This window comes from Anopheles darlingi, chromosome 3 (assembly GCF_943734745.1).
Source record: "Anopheles darlingi chromosome 3, idAnoDarlMG_H_01, whole genome shotgun sequence".
Taxonomy (NCBI): Eukaryota; Metazoa; Arthropoda; class Insecta; order Diptera; family Culicidae; genus Anopheles; species Anopheles darlingi.
In genome coordinates this window covers 71,098,468-71,117,726 of record NC_064875.1, presented here as the reverse complement: position 1 = coordinate 71,117,726, position 19,259 = coordinate 71,098,468, and the positions used below count along the sequence as shown (strand labels likewise).

The 19,259-nt window shown below is 41.7% G+C and overlaps 4 protein-coding genes across 18 annotated transcripts in view; 2 read left to right on the top strand and 2 right to left on the bottom strand.

The window, feature by feature from the left end:
- Positions 1-823, top strand: part of LOC125956242 (14-3-3 protein zeta) — a 29,668-nt gene extending 28,845 nt beyond the window's left edge. For all 5 annotated transcript variants that reach the window (XM_049687914.1, XM_049687911.1, XM_049687910.1 and 2 more), the window contains exon 7: positions 82-823. In XM_049687914.1, coding sequence (XP_049543871.1) covers positions 82-237 — 156 coding nt within the window. In that variant the 3' untranslated portion in view covers positions 238-823. The remainder of the gene's footprint in view (positions 1-81) is intronic.
- Positions 824-4,030: 3,207 nt separating this feature from the next.
- On the top strand, positions 4,031-11,448 carry LOC125954902 (ATP-dependent 6-phosphofructokinase). 5 transcript variants are annotated; one of them, XM_049685568.1, is made up of 7 exons: positions 4,031-4,131; positions 4,677-4,857; positions 5,708-6,204; positions 6,370-6,478; positions 9,195-9,383; positions 9,454-10,739; positions 10,820-11,448. In XM_049685568.1, the coding sequence occupies exons 2-7, from the start codon at positions 4,711-4,713 to the stop codon at positions 10,959-10,961; spliced, it is 2,370 nt and encodes a 789-aa protein (XP_049541525.1). In that variant the 5' UTR covers positions 4,031-4,131; positions 4,677-4,710; the 3' UTR covers positions 10,962-11,448. The 5 variants fall into 5 exon arrangements, with proteins under 5 accessions (XP_049541525.1, XP_049541526.1, XP_049541522.1 ...); XM_049685565.1 differs by lacking the exons at positions 4,031-4,131; positions 6,370-6,478 and adding exons at positions 4,351-4,465; positions 7,828-7,936; XM_049685566.1 differs by lacking the exons at positions 4,031-4,131; positions 6,370-6,478 and adding exons at positions 4,351-4,465; positions 7,105-7,213.
- Positions 10,985-12,613, bottom strand: LOC125954908 (uncharacterized). The gene is made up of 2 exons (XM_049685579.1): positions 12,029-12,613; positions 10,985-11,954 (listed from the first exon to the last, which is right to left on the bottom strand). The coding sequence occupies exons 1-2, from the start codon at positions 12,239-12,241 to the stop codon at positions 11,580-11,582; spliced, it is 588 nt and encodes a 195-aa protein (XP_049541536.1). The 5' UTR covers positions 12,242-12,613; the 3' UTR covers positions 10,985-11,579.
- Positions 12,614-12,731: 118 nt separating this feature from the next.
- The window catches only part of LOC125954899 (uncharacterized), a 22,523-nt gene continuing 15,995 nt past the window's right edge, over positions 12,732-19,259 (bottom strand). For all 7 annotated transcript variants that reach the window (XM_049685554.1, XM_049685551.1, XM_049685556.1 and 4 more), the window contains 3 exons: positions 17,810-19,259; positions 17,523-17,740; positions 12,732-17,453 (listed from right to left, as the gene is read on the bottom strand). The exon at positions 17,810-19,259 is cut by the window's right edge and continues 2,467 nt beyond it. In XM_049685554.1, the coding sequence (XP_049541511.1) occupies positions 14,428-17,453; positions 17,523-17,740; positions 17,810-19,259 (4,694 nt within the window). In that variant the 3' untranslated portion in view covers positions 12,732-14,427. The remainder of the gene's footprint in view (positions 17,454-17,522; positions 17,741-17,809) is intronic.

Sequence of the window (19,259 nt, the reverse complement as noted above, 5' to 3'; positions counted from 1 at the left end):
ATTTTTTTTATTTTGTTTCTTCGGCGATCGACCATGCGTATGAACGGGCCGAAAATGACAACTCCGCCATCATCTGTACAGGCATTCGATGATGCGATTGCTGAGCTGGACACACTGAACGAGGATTCCTATAAAGATTCGACACTCATCATGCAGTTGCTGCGAGACAACCTTACGCTGTGGACGTCCGATACCCAGGGTGACGGGGATGAGCCACAAGAAGGAGGCGATAACTAACCAAACTAAAATTAAAGCAAAACAAACATAAACTAGCAACATCCCCGCCCCTTCAAAACACTGACACACGAACACATTAACACACAAACACATGTGGAAATAGAAATTCTTTTGACTATTGATTAAAACACGATCAATGGACAGCAACAAAGAAAACGAGAAAATGAGACCGTAAGTAGGAGTGCAATGAGAGTAGCTTCCCGCGAAATAGCAAACCAAGAGCGATAATGCAATTTAATACATCGCAGTAGCGCAGCAGCAGCAAAAATGTGAAATAAGTCAAAAACAATTGCAGCGAAGGGCCGAGGAAAACATGGCATGCTGCCTGTCGTACTAACGGAAAGAAAAAGGCGACAAAGAAGATATTGATTAATTTTGAGTTTTGCGTTACTTTCGTAATAATCGCGTACTCAACTGTTGGCTGAAGGAAGATTTGTCGAGGAAAACATCATCGCATGTGGTGAAAAGCAGATAAAACTGGACGTCTCGTTCGTCGGTGTCCAAGCGCACAGTGTTTGTTGTATGTCGGCGAAAAGAGAAAGTCTGCATGGAATAAAAGATCAATATTACAAGAAGATGAAGACAATGCACCGTGTTAGAACAAAAGTGCAACGCAAGTTCGCAACAAGTGCTATAAGCAACAAAAAAGGCGAGAAAGAAAACTATCTTTGGTTTCATTGGCTGAGTAGAAGAATGAAGATACAGGCAAGACAAATTATAATGCTGAAAGCGTTTAAAATTCGAAAACGGTCGACAAGTTGAACCGTTCTGAAGAGCGAAGATCAATCGACTTTGTGAACTTTATGATAACAATGAGTGGTAAACCAAACAAACAAAGTCAAGTACATGTTTATATGTATGTTCTATTGCTATCAGACCTCTCCCCAACTGCCTCCTGTCCCAGAATACTTTTCCTCAAGATATGTGTAATGGCGTTGTGGTTTCCCTATCTCCTAAACAGGGCTGTATGATCAAAGGATGAGATTTTTGCATGAGGAAAGTAAACCGAACTGGATACATTCTCTCCTCTCCGTCGGTTGAATGTACCACTTACAAAGCACACAAATGCCTTACATAGCAAAGTGTGATTTGTTGTATCATGATCATTTTCGAAGAAAAAATATGGAAATATTATTTCGAGTGTTAACTTAAATCTCCGATTGAGAGTCGTAAAAGAGTCGGATCATTGTTTTAAAGACAGGTACCCAGACGATTGAAATATGTTTGATTTATGTTGTGGTAATGAGTTTCAATCAAACCACGAGTTCTATTTGCACTGCTTGTTTCAATAACCCAAGAGGGAACTTAAAGGAAGTGTTGTATTCATGTATTTTTTTCAACCCAGAATGCACCATTCAGATGTGTATGTGTTGTCCAGAAGAGATAAACTGTTGGGATGCAAACTTACATACTACCATGAAACCAAACATGTACTATTGTAGAAGTAAGATTGTAAGAGCGGGGCGTTCCCCTTTTGTGAAAAGGAATGAAAAATTCTTCATCAATATGTAATGGCAAAGTTTCTATAAATGTTTACACACACAATGGCCCTTTCCCCAAAATGTGTACTAAGTGGCTGTCACTGACCAATGCTCGTATTCTGCACTCAAGAACGTTCCCGTTTTAATCTGTTCATCCGAATGAGAGAGTGCACGGTTGCTCCATGACGCACGGTCATAAATAACATGTTTCTTGAAGCGCAACAGTTGGTGACGTCAGTAACAACTGTTGGTAGAGCACTGGATAATGTTGGACGATGGTATACCTCATCCCATACCTTCCAGTTCACAAAAAGAACAAAGCAGAATTTAAGTGTTTCACTGATCGGAAAGAATGCTACGAACGGCGGTGCTCTGTGTGAAACTAGAATGAAATAGCTGCAATCCCCAATACCTTCACTATAAAACGATGATCGTTGTTGAACAAGATGATGGAGTGTTAAGAAATTCTTTAATTATAAGAACTTAAGGAGGATGGCGTTTTCCATTTAGTATGGAAAATGGTGTAAACGCAACTACATGTGTTACTTTAATTTTATTAATCAATGGAGAAAAATGTCTTTCCAGATTCTTTGCAGTCATGAGAAACTAAACCCAATGCAGCCTATGTAAAGGCAAATATAGCAGGCCGAGAAACGGTGATGCAATTGATTAACAATTCTGTCGTCGTATATCATTGAAAGTCAACATCAATATTTTCCACAGACAAATTAAGCCTGAGATCCATGAGGTCTACCTAGGGCATATTCATGCATACTACCTGTCTCAGGCTTGTATCTGTTGGGAACGAAAGGGTGAACAATAAACAGATTTGCCAAAAAAGAGGAGAACAGCGTATGGAAATTATTACTCTTGTACAACAACAGCAACAAAAGTCAAATCGTCGTCGTCGTCGTCGTCGTCATTAATCAAACATAGGACATAGCAAAGGACGGATCTGTAATACCGTGAAATTATGTCAAAAGGAGAAGACACCGAAAAAGGAGAAATAGAAGGGGAAACAGGTAACAACAGCTAACGCACTCACACAGAAAATAATTGTTGCAAGGGCAGTTGTTTGATCTCAACAGCAAGAAAGGGAGTTTAACGAAACCTTTGAAACTCGCAACAATAGCCAGCATGGGAAACAGTTATTTAACAGGAAACCAGTCACAACGCTAAGCTCTCGCTAAACAGCAACCACATTACAAGGTTACTATGTTTCCGCTCTATTTGAGAAATAAAGAAGACATAAAAGGATGCAGGTTGTTATATTTGCTAATGAAAGAACAAGGATTATTCTACGAGCTTTCGTGAACGGCGGATTCTTTTTATCGTTGCCATTACCGGCGGCCGCTACTGCTTCGAACAATTTGACAATTTCAAATATTAGTTTTGATGAAAAGGTTGCTTTACAAATGAGGTTAGGATCCAAAGCCCTAGGCTAATATAGGCTCTCCTTCCTTAACTCCTACTCGTCGCGTCCTCACGGGGCCCATTGGAAATAGCCAAGTTAAACATGGACCTAGTAGTACTACAAGAGATACGCTAACTAGGCAGCGCACGTTCGGAATAGACGTGGTTGCACACGCTACAACATATACTATAGCTGCCACGCGGAACACCACATTCTTGGGACGGGCTTCGTCGTAGGTCAACGGATGAAGTTCGATATCAGGGTCATTGATGAAAATCTATGCACCCTACGCTTGCAAGGCAGCTTTTTCCAATAGTAGCTGATAAATGTTCACGCCCCCACCGAGGATAAAACTGAGGAGGAGAAGGACCTGTACTACGGCCGCTTTCTCAGTGCTATCGACCAATGCCCTAAGTAATTTGCGCGAAGAGATATCCACAAAGCAACGTGGGTATTCCCAAATGGAGCCACGTCCAAACGGATAGATCAATCGCCGCAGACTTGATCAGTAACCAGCCAGAGGTCCTCTCGCGATTGGCCCAGTACTTTTGTGAATTATTAATCGACCAGCACCACTGGTAGACATGAACTTGCTCCTGCCCCCGAGCTTGGAAGAAACACGAAAGGACATCCGTCCGTTGAAAATTATCAAGGCACCTGGAACCGACGGAACAGAGGCCTGACTATTTTATAATCACGATTTTATGGCATTTTTGTTCAATCAACGTTTTCATTACGAATTAAATTTAAAAAATATTTTTATTTTTTTGTTAAATATTGCTTCTAGGTGGGCCTACTGGGTAGGGGCGGATGATACGCACACAAATGCACGATATGTCTCGCACCAATCCATTTGACGCATGCTTTCACGCACACTCAAAAATTCGTTTTGTTTGCGGGGTCACCTTGAATGGATTTTTATTCGGATTTCTTGGTGAATCTGGGTGAATCTTGGTAACGGCGTCTTTTCCTCCTAGCAAGCAACTGATCAAGAGCGTGGTACGTGAACGGAACGGCCTAGGGTTTTCGTTTTCAACCGGCTTGAATTGAACTTGAACGAATTAGATAATCAGTGTATATCCAGTACATATCCAGTGCTATCCGATTTGATCCGTGCAGATGCTGGAACCAACTTTGTATCTCGCGGATTCTTCTTAATTGGTTTGAATTTTTCGTTGTGAAAAAAGTTCAACAAATTCAAATTTCCTGGCGAAGTGGGTTCTGGATTGCAGATTGATGCTAAAACAGTGATTATTTATTGATAGATGCTTTGGTTACGAACATGATGTAACCAGATCATTTTTTCCTCAACTAGTAGTGAAAGTGATAAAGGGTATCAGTTGTTAAGCGGTATTCGCGTCAGCGTCTCATGCAGGATTGGTTACATTCGAAATTTCGCAAAAATCCAACCTCCATCCATCGCATCACTCGCTAATTAGATCTTACCTCCAACCCACTTACTTCACACTATGCCGGACCGAGACAGTGTTTTGCATCAGGCTCGATGATCAATTTTGCATTTTTGCCTTTTTTTATTTAAACAGACTTCCTAGAAACTAACAAAGAATCGGCGGGAGGATGTCAAGTGCTCAGGTTCAGCGTTTCATCCAGCATGGAGCCCACAAAGGGAAGGGTATCGCAGTTTTTACCAGCGGTGGAGATTCCCAAGGCATGAATGCCGCTGTCCGCGCAGTAGTGCGGATGGGAATTTACGTAGGATGTAAGGTAATGTAATAGTCCGTAGTTTGAACTAGTCAAAATGATCTTAGCTACACATTACAGCTCAGCTTCACTACAGCTATGAACTTTGCTGTGGTAATGAATAACTTTTTTCGCAATCAATTTCTAAAAATACATTCTTGTGCCATCGCAACATAACGCTTTTCTAGATGATGTGCCAACAACAACTATCTTCGAAAGGCAGCATGAAGCTTCCAATATAACTACTTAACCTTCTTAAAACACATACACCAATATGCCATTAGCAGGGATTTTCGAAACGATGCCTATCAAACGATATCACCTATCAGGGTCCATTGGAAGGACAATCGTACGTGAAAACTAAAAATATGCCAAGCAACATACATATATTCAGGTTGATGATGCTTGAAGGCTACAGAATTCGGCCTTGATCGTGTGTTTGATTGCCATCCACCGATAATATAACACAGGCGTTGTTTAATTTAAAAGTAAAATTCGCCAATGTTTAGCAATCCCGGTGCAATGAGGTGGATTGCGACTTTTTCTTTTTTCTTCTAAGTCTGAAAAGGATTACATAATCTATTGATCGGATGGTTTTGGTTTCCGATCGATTGATCACCTATGAGCAATAAGGCTTGTTTGACAACAAAATATTTGTTGTTAGAAAACTAACGAAAACAGATAACACTACAGCGTAACATAAAAGAGCTGGCTCTAAGGTAAATGGAGACGCCAGGTTATTTGTTTATCGCAATATATGGCTGCTACTTGTTTCTATGTGGCTCGATGAAACTAACGTTTATCTAATAATTTACGGTGCATGACGAAAGTGTACGAATGTGGAGTTATATGAATATTATTTTTTCATGCATAGGTCTATTTCATACGTGAAGGCTACCAAGGGATGGTCGACGGGGGAGACAATATAGTCGAGGCAAACTGGTCTTCTGTGTCAAGCATAATTCATCGAGGCGGAACAGTTATCGGATCGGCTCGTTGTACAGATTTTCGGGAGCGTGCGGGAAGACTGCAAGCAGCCTACAATCTTATTTCTCGAGGAATCACGAATCTGGTGGTGATCGGTGGTGATGGGTCCCTAACCGGCGCTAATTTGTTCCGTCAGGAGTGGGGCAGTTTGCTGGATGAGTTGCTGGCCAGCAATCGTATTACCCAGGATCAACGTATTAAGTTCAAAAGCTTGCACATTGCTGGAATGGTCGGTTCAATCGATAACGATTTTTGTGGCACTGATATGACAATCGGCACAGACTCGGCGTTACATCGTATTATCGAAGCAATCGATGCGATCGTCAGCACCGCTTACTCCCATCAGCGTACTTTCATCATGGAGGTCATGGGCCGTCACTGCGGGTAAGTTTACTTGGCCATCAAAGGTCTAATCAATTTAGATCCAGTCGTTCCGGCATAAAGCAAAATTATAAGCAATCAGTGGACCCGAGCAAAATAAGCCCCGTATGGTAATTACCAATTGTTTCTTTTTGGGACCCCTTAACTCGAATTACTTGAAATCATCAGCTATCTGGCGGTAGTTGCAGGTGTGATTTCGGAGGCCGATTATGTTTTTATACCCGAGTCACCCCCACCCCGCGATTGGGAAACAAAGATCTGCGATAAACTTGAACAGGCAAGCCGTCCCTCTTTTTACAAGGCATTACAAAATCCTCCCCAAAATGTTGTCCATCATCGATCATCGCACAGGCATCACTAACGTGCGATTATCTGTTAATTAGCATATCTATTCCTATCCATGTTTTTTCTTTTACTCTTAAGATGCAGAATTCCCTATTGGTGACATAATAGAATGGATTTGCATGCGTGCTAATGTCCCGTTTGGCGTACTGTTAACACTCTTTTCAGTCTAGTGGATAACACTATCTTCATGATAAAATATATGCCCGACAGCAAAACACACACAAACGTGCAATTTAGTTAAACATTACTTTGCACGAACTCTAGATTTTCCTTGAATACCTTATTACATGTTATCCTTTCCATAAATGGTGACTCATGTATTTCCACTCCGCTGTGTCTGGACTCGATTTTATCATACTGCATAGTCGCGGTACAAATTCGGTTGCAAAACAGCAAGCTCAACGATATATCGGTTCATTTCAGAGTAATGGTTATTCTGTGTCAATTGATTGAAATATTTTGCCCTTTTCATTCATCAGATTCATAGAATAATCATATCATGGAAACATATATCATGCATAGACACCATCGTATCTTGTGTGCTCATGTTTTTCACAGCTACTTGGCAGTAGTGGCAGGTCTTTGCGTCGAAGCTGATTACATTTTCATTCCGGAAGATCCTCCGAAACCCGATTGGCCGGAACGTCTCTGCAAGCAGTTGACACAGGCAAGCGAACAAAAAAATAAAAAGAAAAGAAGAAATGAAAGCAATATTCAATTTCATTCTGCTCATATCCGCAACGATTGAATCCAAATTATTGCTATCCATCAATTGCATCACGCCAGCTTTCTAATATTGAAAGCTCGAATTGTGTTCACTGACTGCACGCACCAGCTTGTTCAAGTCATAAATAAATTCACATAAAATTATGTATTAGCAAAGAAAATCAAATAATATTGATTCTAGTAGACTCATCGTGTCATTTGTTTGGCTTTTATGTTTTTCATAACTCGTTAGTTTATTCTGTTCATGCATAAAACATGGATTCCTAGGGCGCAATTAAATTGAACCGAAATTGGTGTTATATTTTTTCAACTAAACTGTACATGTATACAATACGTTTCTAAAGGATCAACTATTTAAAGAATTTGCAAATCCAGTTATTATGTAAATTAGCTCCGTACAGAAGCAAACCTATCTACTATTAAACCACTATGCCCAACTCTACGTTACTCCTTCGTTTTATTTTGTTGTAATAACTGATCTCAGAATTTCATTGGTGCCTGATGAAACTACCTACTTTTGTCAATGTTTTCCTTATTATTATCGTGTGTTTGTAGTTACCTAGCCATAATGGCTGCTTTAGCAAGCGAGGCAGACTATGTATTCATTCCGGAAGATCCAGTAGTGCATAATTGGCCAGAGAAATTATGTAAAAAGATACTGCAGGTACGAACGAATTTCTTCATGCTTACTACACATACGAAAATGTACGGCCAGTACAAAACATGGGTTTCCAATCCTAAATCAATTAGTCTAACCAACCCAACAAAAATATTCCGGAAGTATATCCCGTAGCCATCGAAATTGATAAACCAAACATTACATCCTTTTTCCAAGCCCTTTCCATTTTATCCGTTCCATTCTTCAAAACAGTCCTAGACAAGCTTTAACTGAGAAGTAAAATTACAAAAATATGCAAGGTTTCTCATAATGTTGGAATAATTTTGTATGCTTTATGGTTGTGATTTTGTTATTTGTTGCCAATCATTGTTCATATCATTTGTTTTATTATACAACGTGATTGTGATTGTACAGCATATATTCCGATTTTACTTTTGGTTGAAAAAGTGTTACAAAAGGGAGGGGAAAACGAACGAACGGAAAAAAATACAGTATCAGCTTGTTGAGGCAGCGTAATAGATGCAGTAAAGATGATGATATGTTGCATTTATGTTTCGGCAGGGTACAACACAACAACCAACAGCGAAGTTCAAATACCCACATTTCGATGTCATGCATCACAGTTTTAGCAATTCTGTATTTCTGTGTACCATCTTGATTTAATCAACTTTAGGTTACATGTAATCGTTTGGTTCACACATTGTATGCAGCTATGCAGAATTGGTAGTGTTTTAAATGCTTTGCTTTGTGCTGCTTGCCATTAGCTAGTATTCATTCAGTGTCACATAATCATCAAGCATGGTACACAAAGAGTAGAATTAAATTCAATAACATGAGCAATAGTTTTTTTTCTTGCAACAATTCACATCACACTCAGCAAAAAAATGCGACCATCGCATTCGTCTGCGTCGGAATGCTGGCTTTATAATTTTCTGCTTCTTGCATTATGTTTTTCAAAATTATCAGTTTTCTTGTGAGCAGATCTATGAGCCCCATCGATTGCTTTTTTTTACTTGTTTGCGTGTAATAAGTAAAGGTAAAACATTAAGCTGGTCAATTCAGAAACCATTTCCTGCCAATAATCAGTTTTAATTTGCTTTATCTGATAACCTCGCTATCCCATTCCTTTCCATTCTATCTTCCTTCTCATATACATTCATTGGCACAGGGGCATGAATGATATCATATTCTACAGCATTGCTTTGACAGCATTTGCTTTGACACGGACTCTAATAATCAAGTTATTTACTCTTTTTCTTTGTTTTAAATTTTTTTCCCCCATGGAATGTAACGAAACCAATAGGAGCGGTCAGCAGGACAGCGGCTAAACATTATCATCGTATCGGAAGGTGCGATCGATCGTGATGGTAATCCGATAACTGCCGAAAAGGTGAAGCAAGTAGTTGTGGATCGACTGCAGCAGGATACTAGGATCACAGTGCTCGGTCATGTGCAGCGTGGAGGCAATCCCAGCGCATTTGATCGTGTGTTGGTAATATGATAATATTTAAAATGTCGATTCGGAATTCGTTTGGAATTTAAAGTGATGCTATTGGTTTCAGGGTTGTCGAATGGGGGCCGAAGCTGTTCTTGCTTTAATGGAAGCCGATGACAAGACGGAACCATGTGTGGTCTCTTTGGACGGTAATCAAGCGGTAAGAGTACCGTTGATGGAATGCGTCGAACGGACGAAATCGGTTGCCCAAGCAATGGCAGATAAGAACTGGGAGCTCGCCGTCAACTTGCGCGGTCGTTCATTTGCACGGAATCTAGAAACCTACAAGATGTTGACCCGGTTGAAGCCACCCAAGAGTGCGTTCGACGACCAAGGACGAGGAATCGGCGGATACACAATGGCAGTCATGCATATCGGCGCCCCAGCGTGTGGTATGAATGCAGCCGTGCGTTCGTTCGTTCGTAACTGCATCTACCGCGGTGACACCGTAATGGGCATTCATGATGGTATCGAAGGTCTAATTGGGGGACACATCAAGAAGATGGAATGGTCAGATGTAACCGGTTGGGTTGGACAAGGGGGCGCGTTTTTAGGCACAAAACGTACGCTACCAGAGGGTAAATTCAAGGAGATTTCGGCCAGATTGAAGGAATTCAACATTCAGGCTTTGCTTATCATTGGCGGCTTCGAGGCTTATCATGCCGCAGGACAGTTGACAGATCAGCGGGCAAATTACAAAGAATTTTGCATCCCACTCGTCGTCATCCCGTCGACTATTTCTAATAACGTACCTGGCACCGAGTTTTCGCTTGGCGCCGATACTGGTCTTAATGAAATTACGGAGATTTGTGATCGTATACGCCAATCTGCCCAAGGGACGAAACGACGTGTGTTTGTCATTGAAACTATGGGTGGTTACTGCGGATATTTGGCAACCCTGGCTGGTTTGGCTGGTGGTGCTGATGCGGCTTATATCTACGAGGAAAAATTCACAATTAAGGACTTGCAGCAGGACGTATACCATATGGCATCGAAGATGAGCGATGGCGTCCAGCGTGGACTTATTTTGCGTAACGAGAAAGCCTCCGATAACTACAATACCGAGTTCATCTATCGCCTGTATTCCGAGGAGGGTAAGGGATTATTTTCGACGCGATCGAACGTGCTTGGTCACATGCAACAAGGCGGCTCTCCGACTCCATTCGACCGTAATATGGGTACCAAAATGGCAGCTAAATGCGTCGAGTGGTTGGTCGAGCAGTTAAAGGCAAACACTAAACCGGACGGGTCGATTGACGCTAAAACACCAGAAACTGCCTGCCTGTTGGGATTGGTGCGACGACAGTATAAGTTCACTCCGCTGAAGGAACTGATTGGCGAGACGAACTTTGAGTAAGCGATGAATTACATCTGTGACAAACGTAGTCCATCTCTCCAATTAATGTCGATTTGAATGCTTTTTCTTCCAACAGACAGCGTATCCCAAAGCACCAGTGGTGGTTGAAGCTGCGCCCATTGCTGCGGATTCTTGCTAAACATGATTCTACTTACGAGGAGGAAGGAATGTACATCACAGTTGAAGAGGAGATGTCGACCGATTCGCCATGCGCTTAAAGGGAGCAAGCTTGTATCGCTGGTTCGCCTGTGGTTGTTACATGATAATCTACGCCATGAAATACCTCTGTCTACATATGTCCAAAGAAAATGTTTATCATTTGAGGTGAAACACGCTGTGGCACTTAGTGCAAGATGATTAGAAATGAACGTTTGCAGTCTATATTTTTCCCACTTTTGTTTCGTTTGTCTGCAAAACGTATATACTTCTTGTAACAGCCAACATTTTTTCAAGCAAAGAAAATTAAACTCTGGTTCATTCGCCACTTAGCAAAATTGTGAATTTGGGCGGAATACGGTTGTTTTGTTTGTTGTAAAACGATGAAGTTTGCACTTTTCGAGATGCTGTTGGCAGATAGTATTATCCTGCTTAAGTGTAATGAAATGTAGTCGTCTATATTAATCAAGAGTGCATACGTTATTGATATCCAACACATATAAAAGTTTTGAATAAAAATGAAACTCGTCGCATAATTCGTTAAAAACATCTAAGGTGGAGTTCACATTTACTGATTTTACATTCAACCGCTTCTTCCGACATTCAACCTTTCCAATGACCGTCTGTAACGCACATTAACTATATCCGTTGAAAGCGAACTGTTAAGCGTGGAACTGGTATTAAGCACTTTCCTCATTGATGTTTTCAAGGACACACAATTTATGTCCAGAGTTGGTAGGTTTGCTTGCCATTGAGGTAGATAACGACCGATGCGCCGAAGAGGTTAACATGGATGATTGACCGCTCTCTATATGCATTTGTGTATCAGAAACTCTGACACGTTTACCGTGCGTAGTCTTACCAGCGCCAGCACTGCAGTACCAGTGTTCGACTTCGGTTGACATCACTAATGATACTGCTTCATACTGTTTCTCCTCGATTAGGAATGCATTTCGGTTGGACGTTTCGATGTACCAATGGAATACGCGTAGTAGAGGCCGTTCCTTTCTCCCGCCATTTATGGCACACAATTCAGAAACAAGTGCTGCATTGTACTGTAAAGTTTATAACGATTTATAAAATTGCTGCACCTTCGTCGCTCTCCATCAAATGCAGTCGAATGTCTCACCCATCTGTAATGTTTGTAGGCGTCGATGGACATCCTACTCCGTTCGCTACGTTTCATGCGTAGATGTTGTTCCAGTTCGAATAAACTAATCGTACAGACGCTGTCCAGCGTTACTTTCGGTTGCATTTGCCTGTTGATATCAGAACATCTGTACGCCAAAAATACGACATCAACTCGAGGTATTAACGGATGGTTTTGCTCAGAAACGGCCATCGCTACACAATCACAAAAGGAATCAAAGTTCTCAGGCACTTGTAACGGTTGACCTCACAGCAAAGCAAAACTAACGAATGTGAAATTTTCGGGTACAGTAGATGACTGTATACCTGCGATGCGTACGCGTACATGTCTGCGTATGTTTTGGAACATTTCATCTGGGCCTATCGCCAGTAGAATATCAAAATTTCCGTTTTCGACCAGTAAACAGAACAAAAAGATTAGAAAAGAGATTGTGCATCTGCCACAAGGCAATATATCTCGGTCGGATTAGTCTAGAGTCTCATGCGCTTATTTCATTCTCGGTCTAATACAAGAGAACAAAACAAACAGTATTTTACAAATAATATTTTTCACGAGAACCCCATTTCGGCTACCACAAAATCAACGACCACTTATCTTATTTAAATGCCCCAGTTAGTATAAGCCATAACCTCTTCCATTTTTAGATATTTCTTTTCATTTGTTTTATTTTTCTATATTTGATATTGTACTTCAAAATCTTTTTCTCTAAGAATAAATTGTATATGTTTTGTGTATAACATTGAGTTGTATATGTCTACTAATGGCATTTTTATCCACTCATTTGTTTTAATCATATTATCTTGTTATGTACAAGTATTTTAATGCAATTTTGCTGCTTTCTATCAGATGTTGGTAATCGTACGCCTGTACGGTGACGTAATATCTGTTCTTATTTTTTTGTATTTTCACAAAAATATTAATTTCTCAACAATCGTATGTTGTCATGATCTGTTAAATTTTTTTATAACCCGCCATTAGTGACAGTTTCGCAATATGCACATCTGAATATGTATGCCAGTGAAAAGAGGAAACATGTTAAGGAATAGGAATACAAAGATTACACAAAAGCAAGTATATGCATGTGCTCTTTGATGTGTAGAGATGTATGGGATAATAAAAAGCAATTATCTCAATCTTATTGCATATTTCGTGAATATGGCATAAAACCATAGCGAATAACAAAGGTAATCTCTAAATTCAACTAAAAAAAACCATCACAACAAATGTTTGGCCTCACAGCATTGACGACTGTACTAGTGTGTTCAACATTGTTAGTTCTATGTAGAAAAGGGCATTGGTTGTTGAAAAAGTTTGTTGATATGCGACAACGAGCAGATAGTAGCTCGCTTCATTTTTGCATTTAACAGCGAAAACTGATATCTGGATGAGACAGCACACAAATGTAAGACAGAGGTACCGTCGTAGTGTAATCCAATAGGACATATAATAGCCAAAAATCCTAAGGAAGAGAGGTTCTTTTTAATATTTTTTGGGCCCAGGAAGTCTAAAATATTCCTAGAACCGATAAGACGATCAGTAGAAAAATATATGTGTATGTATTATAGCCTATCCAACGTTTCGATGTGTAAATGTTTATGTAGGTTTATGTTTGTCGGTGTTGTAATAAATTTTGGCCACCAATCGATTTCCTCAACATTCAATCTTAACACGCTTGGTCTTGTTGTAGAGCGCTTTATATAACACGATATGCTATGTTTTCCTTTCTCTTCGTAGTTTGCGTTACGCAGCACTGTTTAAAAGGAAGACGAACCCTGCTCGTGAATTAGGTTCGGTTGAGCGACCATGTCCTCGATACGTGCTACCTAGGAACAAGGATCGATTTTTTTTTATTTCGTAGGTTCTCTTGATGTTTTCATTGGTACTATCGATCTGTGAATGAACGGTACGGTTTCGTTTTTCGAACCACTGTCCAGTTTTCAATTCCTTACATTTGGTCTGAACATATTCAAAGTGTTTTACAGGTATGACGCTTCTTTTGTAGGCGTTTATCTACCTGAAGCCTTCAAAATCCTACATGCAATATAATGGCGCAGCAATACTCTGTTTCATTGCAAAGTCGAACAATATCTACAAGCATCAATTTAATGTTCCTTTTTCCACGCACCAAATGCATACTAGATCAACATATTTTAGTAGTATATTTTATGTTATGAACAAAACAAAATTGATTTTATGCTTTCTACAAAAACTGGAAGAAAAGTATGTTTAATTGGCACTTTAGATTAATATAGAGTCAGAAGAGGTTACGGCTGCAATCGCTTAGAACCTATAGTAAAGCCTGGCACTCCTTTTCTCTGATTCGCGGAAAGGCTACTTCTGTTGCCTTCCTGTGACGTTATCACCATATTACTCATCTTTCAGGAAATATCTATTCGATCATGATCACGCGAAGCCGTTTCGGTATCAACATCGATCGAGTAACGCAAACGTTTTGTACCTAAACACGATTTCTCTCCAGAGACTTGACTTCCACCCTCTCCAATTACTGTCGATTCGTCCGTGTTAGGTTTTACATTGTTGTTGATGTTCCGCTCACAGGGACTGTACTCAGTCGATCGCAGTCCCACGTCCACCACGGAATTATCTGTTGCAACATCATCAGCCTTCCTTTGGTCGCTGGACTTGCCATTAAGAAGAGATTCCCCTGGAGACGATTCCTCGGATGATGGTTCCCCACTTTCCTTCGTAGTCGTTCCACTGGACCGCTCATCCTCGCCATTTTCGCCTCCGAAGATTTCATCACAACTATCCGTCTCGTTTCCACTATTTCTGGGAGTGCCAACTGTAGACGGCAGTACCTTAGCAGGATCTTTAACATTCAATCGAACCGCAAGACGCTTAAGACTCGAGAGCGAATTTTCACAATCAGATGTATCGATCTCGGTCAGGTTCGTTCCTGAACGTTCGATTTCCGTGTATGTTCCAAATGGAAGCTTCCCAAGACATTCCAGTTTCAGTACGTGCATCTTTGATCGAAGATGCTTCGCCAAATGACCATGAATACGAAAACCAACATCACAGTCTCGACAGTAAAACGGACGCGGGTTCGTATCCGTCGCAACACCAAATGTTGTTGTCATTGATACTTTGTTACGATGAGTCGCTGAACGTTCATGCTTCAGATAAAGCCCCTGTGAACGGAAACTTGTACCACAAGGCTCGCACCGGTATTTGCGTTCCATATAGTGGATGTTCATATGAATGCTAAGCTGCGAAAGTTTGTGGAACTTCTTATGGCAAATTTCACAAACTGGCCTGCCCCCGTCCTCTTGAATGTGGGTAAATGAAGATGTCGCTCCACCAACAAACTCTCCACCTGAAGCTTTGAATCCGTCTTCACCTACAACTACTTTCCTCACGGGTACGATTCCAGTGGTAGTGTGCTCGCTTGGGCCCCCCGTTATTGGGGCCGTTCCAATCGGTAATGGAGCGCTCAACGCCGAATGCCCCGTGGAGCCGTTAGTATTTGAATTGGAAAATCCAACAGGCGTGGCCGACTCCACTGGTGGATGCTGCGAAGAGTGCTGGGGTACTGTTTTCACTAGTATAGGTGCCACTGTTGCTACCGGTTTGCTTTCCGCTATAGATCCACTTGCCATAACAACGGGAGTTGCTATAGAAGAGATAGTTGGTGGCACAGCAAACGTAGTATTCTCCTGATCCGACGCGGTGCTTCCGCTTTCACTGTTTTCCCGCTTCCTTTTGCTGCTTCCCACGCTCGTGACTGCCTTGGCAAGTTTCAAATACTCTGAAGCTAACGATTTTGCGCTTTCCGGTGCAACAGTAGTAATAGACACAGCGCTATTACTTCTCGATAATGTGGCCATCCTCGTGGTAGCAACATCTACAGTAGTTTCAATCGGTGTTGCTTTGGTAACATCCAGCTTCAATGATCCCGCTGCAATTTCTGCCAATGTATCCATCGGTGTGGCATTTTCAGATAGCGGACATTCGTCTGCAATCATACGCATGGATGTAGTAACCGTTGGCACTACCGGATGATTGCCCTCGGAATTAATCGAAAGCGTAATAGCATTGAGTTGTTGTTGATCCACTAGTTGCGTGTTCACATGCAATGGTAACGTATCAGCGACTTGAGATACACTGGAATTGCTGGAAGTACTGGTAGTGCTGTTAACTGTGGCGATATTACGATTACGTTCATTTTTTCCACTGAAAATGCGATAAACCCGATCAGAAGACGTCACATTGGATGAAACTGATACTAACACCGGTTGCTGTGTTGTTTTCAAGGACACTGATTTCGAAACGGCACCCAATGAAACAACTGCTTCATCCTGAACCGCTGACGCCAACGTCGGTTGCTGTTTTGTTTGATGTTCGGAGCGATGCAATGGTGAATGTTCATCCAACTCCAAAGCGATTGTACCACTGCTGGACTTAATTTGGCTTTGTTTGATCTTTGTATCCTGCAGTGCTCTTTGCTTCACGTACTCGTGGAAGTGAGCATTTTCATCTACGCCACCGGTGGTCGGAACCCTATCAGTAGTGGCGACTGCCGTCATCAATGGTATCTTGTCCGTGTTAGAAACAAGCGTTGTCAATAGGTTGGCTGTTCCGGTTATTGGCGTTAGCACATCAGACATTACCACAGCTGATACAGCTGGTTGGTGGGTATTCTGACATGTTGCAGAGGACTTCGGTAGCACCCGATGCTGTAATGATCCATATCTATCAGTTTGGCCCGATTGAGGGGTCACCATTGCCAACGGGACTTTGTTGGTAGAGGTCGCATCGTGCTGCATTATATGTGGTTCAGTCAAGGGTAGCTGGCATGCTGTTATTGATCCCGTTGCCGCCATCTGTGGAGTGTCTCTGGAGGGTTGTAGCTTTGATTTTTTCGTCAAATCCATCGGTCGAACCGTATCATCTTCATCGTCCGCATCACCCGCTTGTGCTGCCTCGTCACTCGCATTTGTAAACGACCGTTCGTAGTCACGTTTCTTTTTCCCTACATTAGGATCAGAATAGTATTGTTCATGTTTCAGCAGGTTATACTCCAGCATGGGTCCGTTACCAAACGTTATGATACGCCGCGTTTGTGCTCCTGGCGCTGTTGCAGATCGATCGATTAATGTGGATTGGTTATGGTTGGCATAAATAAGAGATACTTCTGAAGTAATCGTTTGTTGTTGTAAAAAAGACGCTGCGTTTGCTTCCATTGTGTTGGAAGCAACATCAAAAGTGGGAACCATAGTAGAGTTAGTAGTTTGCTTAGCATATGCTGTAGAACTCGCAGTATCTCCAATAGTGACAGCAGATGTGGCATCAAGGCTACTACAGGCTGAAGTTGGCCTAGTCATTGACAAAGACAGCAAACCTTGAGCTGCCTCGTGCTCTGGCAAGCGACTTTTGGATTCTTCTGCAATGGAATCGTTAAGCAATGGTCAATATCAAACTATGTTTCCTCGAACAGCCGTAAACATCTTACCACTATCATCCGTATCATCACCATCAGTATCGGTGGGAGTATCAGAATCACCCGGAATTGTCGAGGTACGTTCACTAGAAACCGATTGTTGATCGCCTTCAACATCAATATCCATTCCATCATCAGGCATCGGAATTGGATTTAATCCCAGCTCTGTACATTTCTTAAAGTGGCTTTTGGATTTCATGTGTTTGGTTAGATTTCCCTTTGTTTTGAAACTGCAAATTTAGAAACAAGTTTATTAAAAAGAAACCCTTTTTTTATAATCAATTGAATATTGGACTTACTGAAAGCTACAGTATTTGCACGAGTAAGGCCGAACATCAGTGTGTGTACGAATGTGTTTCTTTAACATGGAAGGCTTTTTGCAACGGATACCGCATTCCTTGCAGACGTATTTTCCACGTCCACGACCTCGCACATATGTGTATTCTTCAGTACTTTCTAGTCCTCCGGAAAGCCCTAGTTCAACCGATTCACTTCTAGGAGACAGATGACGTGATAAGGAACTAGTACTAACCCCAACCGTTGGATCACTGTGCATGCTAGGCATATCAACAGATTTTTCGCAAGGCGATGGTGTGAATTCTCTTCCAGAGAGAGGTAGCGGCGAAATGTTTGCGCTGTAAGATGGAAGCGGAGGTTGCTGAGCAGCCAGGGCCGCCAGCACATTCGGGGGATGACAAGGAATCTTTGAGACAACTTCCAATGGTGTCATTCGGATTTTGCAATTTGCAGACTTTCTATCTTCACTCGCAATCAGTGTAAGAGGAACTGTTCGAGAACCCGCGATTGAATATCGTCTATCACGCTGTTGGTTTGAGTCGTAAAGTGCAATTACCGCAACCTGACTGAAGCGGAGCGGATGGGGATCATTTTCAGGGTGAACCTGCCAGTTGCTGTACATTGAAAGTTTTTTGGAAGTTTGAAAGTAGAACGGTTGCGTTTTGTTAACGGTGCAGTAGAATGGTTTCGTGCTTGATTTGAGCCCAATATTTGTATACGCGTGGCCGTTGAAGTACAATTCACGACAACTTTTAGATGGCCTGGGTGTTTCCGGCGAGATCAGTGGCATAGTGTTGTTTGTCGGAGTGATACCATGATGCCGTTTCGGTGTGAATGTTCCAGGTTTGAGGGGTAGCGTGTTGGGTCGTAAAAATTTGTTCGGCTTCAAGGGAGGTGCTTGAAAGCTTGAACTGTTCGGCACTGTGCTAACGCTGTTCAATACGGTTTCTTGTCCCTGTGCTGCAGCCGATACTGCACTATTCGTTGAATTCGAACCATCGTACACTATAGCTGTTGTGGATGCCGTGGTCGTGGTGCATGGTAGAGGGGGCGGTGGTGGTGGTGGTTTTATCAGTATTTCCGACTTGGAAATCACCGATTCAAAATTAAAATATCGTACTTCTTCCACCTGCTTTGCCTCTATTGTGTTACGTACAATAGATGAATCTTTTTTACGAGGGCTTAAGTTATCAGCAATGCGCGTGAAATTGAAACTCTTTTTGGGATTGCTCGTTACGGTGGTGACGTTGGCTGCGTCTGCCTGCACTTGTTGCTGTTTCGCCGGGGACCAAATCTCAGAAGGAAAGCCATTCTTCGATAGCATTGAGGGTACCATTTTTTTGTTAGATTGTTCCGCAGAAGCAGCCATCATCATATACTCCCTCGGAGACGACGTTCGTTGAATAGCTAGTAATGAGGAACTACCTTCTGATGATGTGTAATGTTTGAATG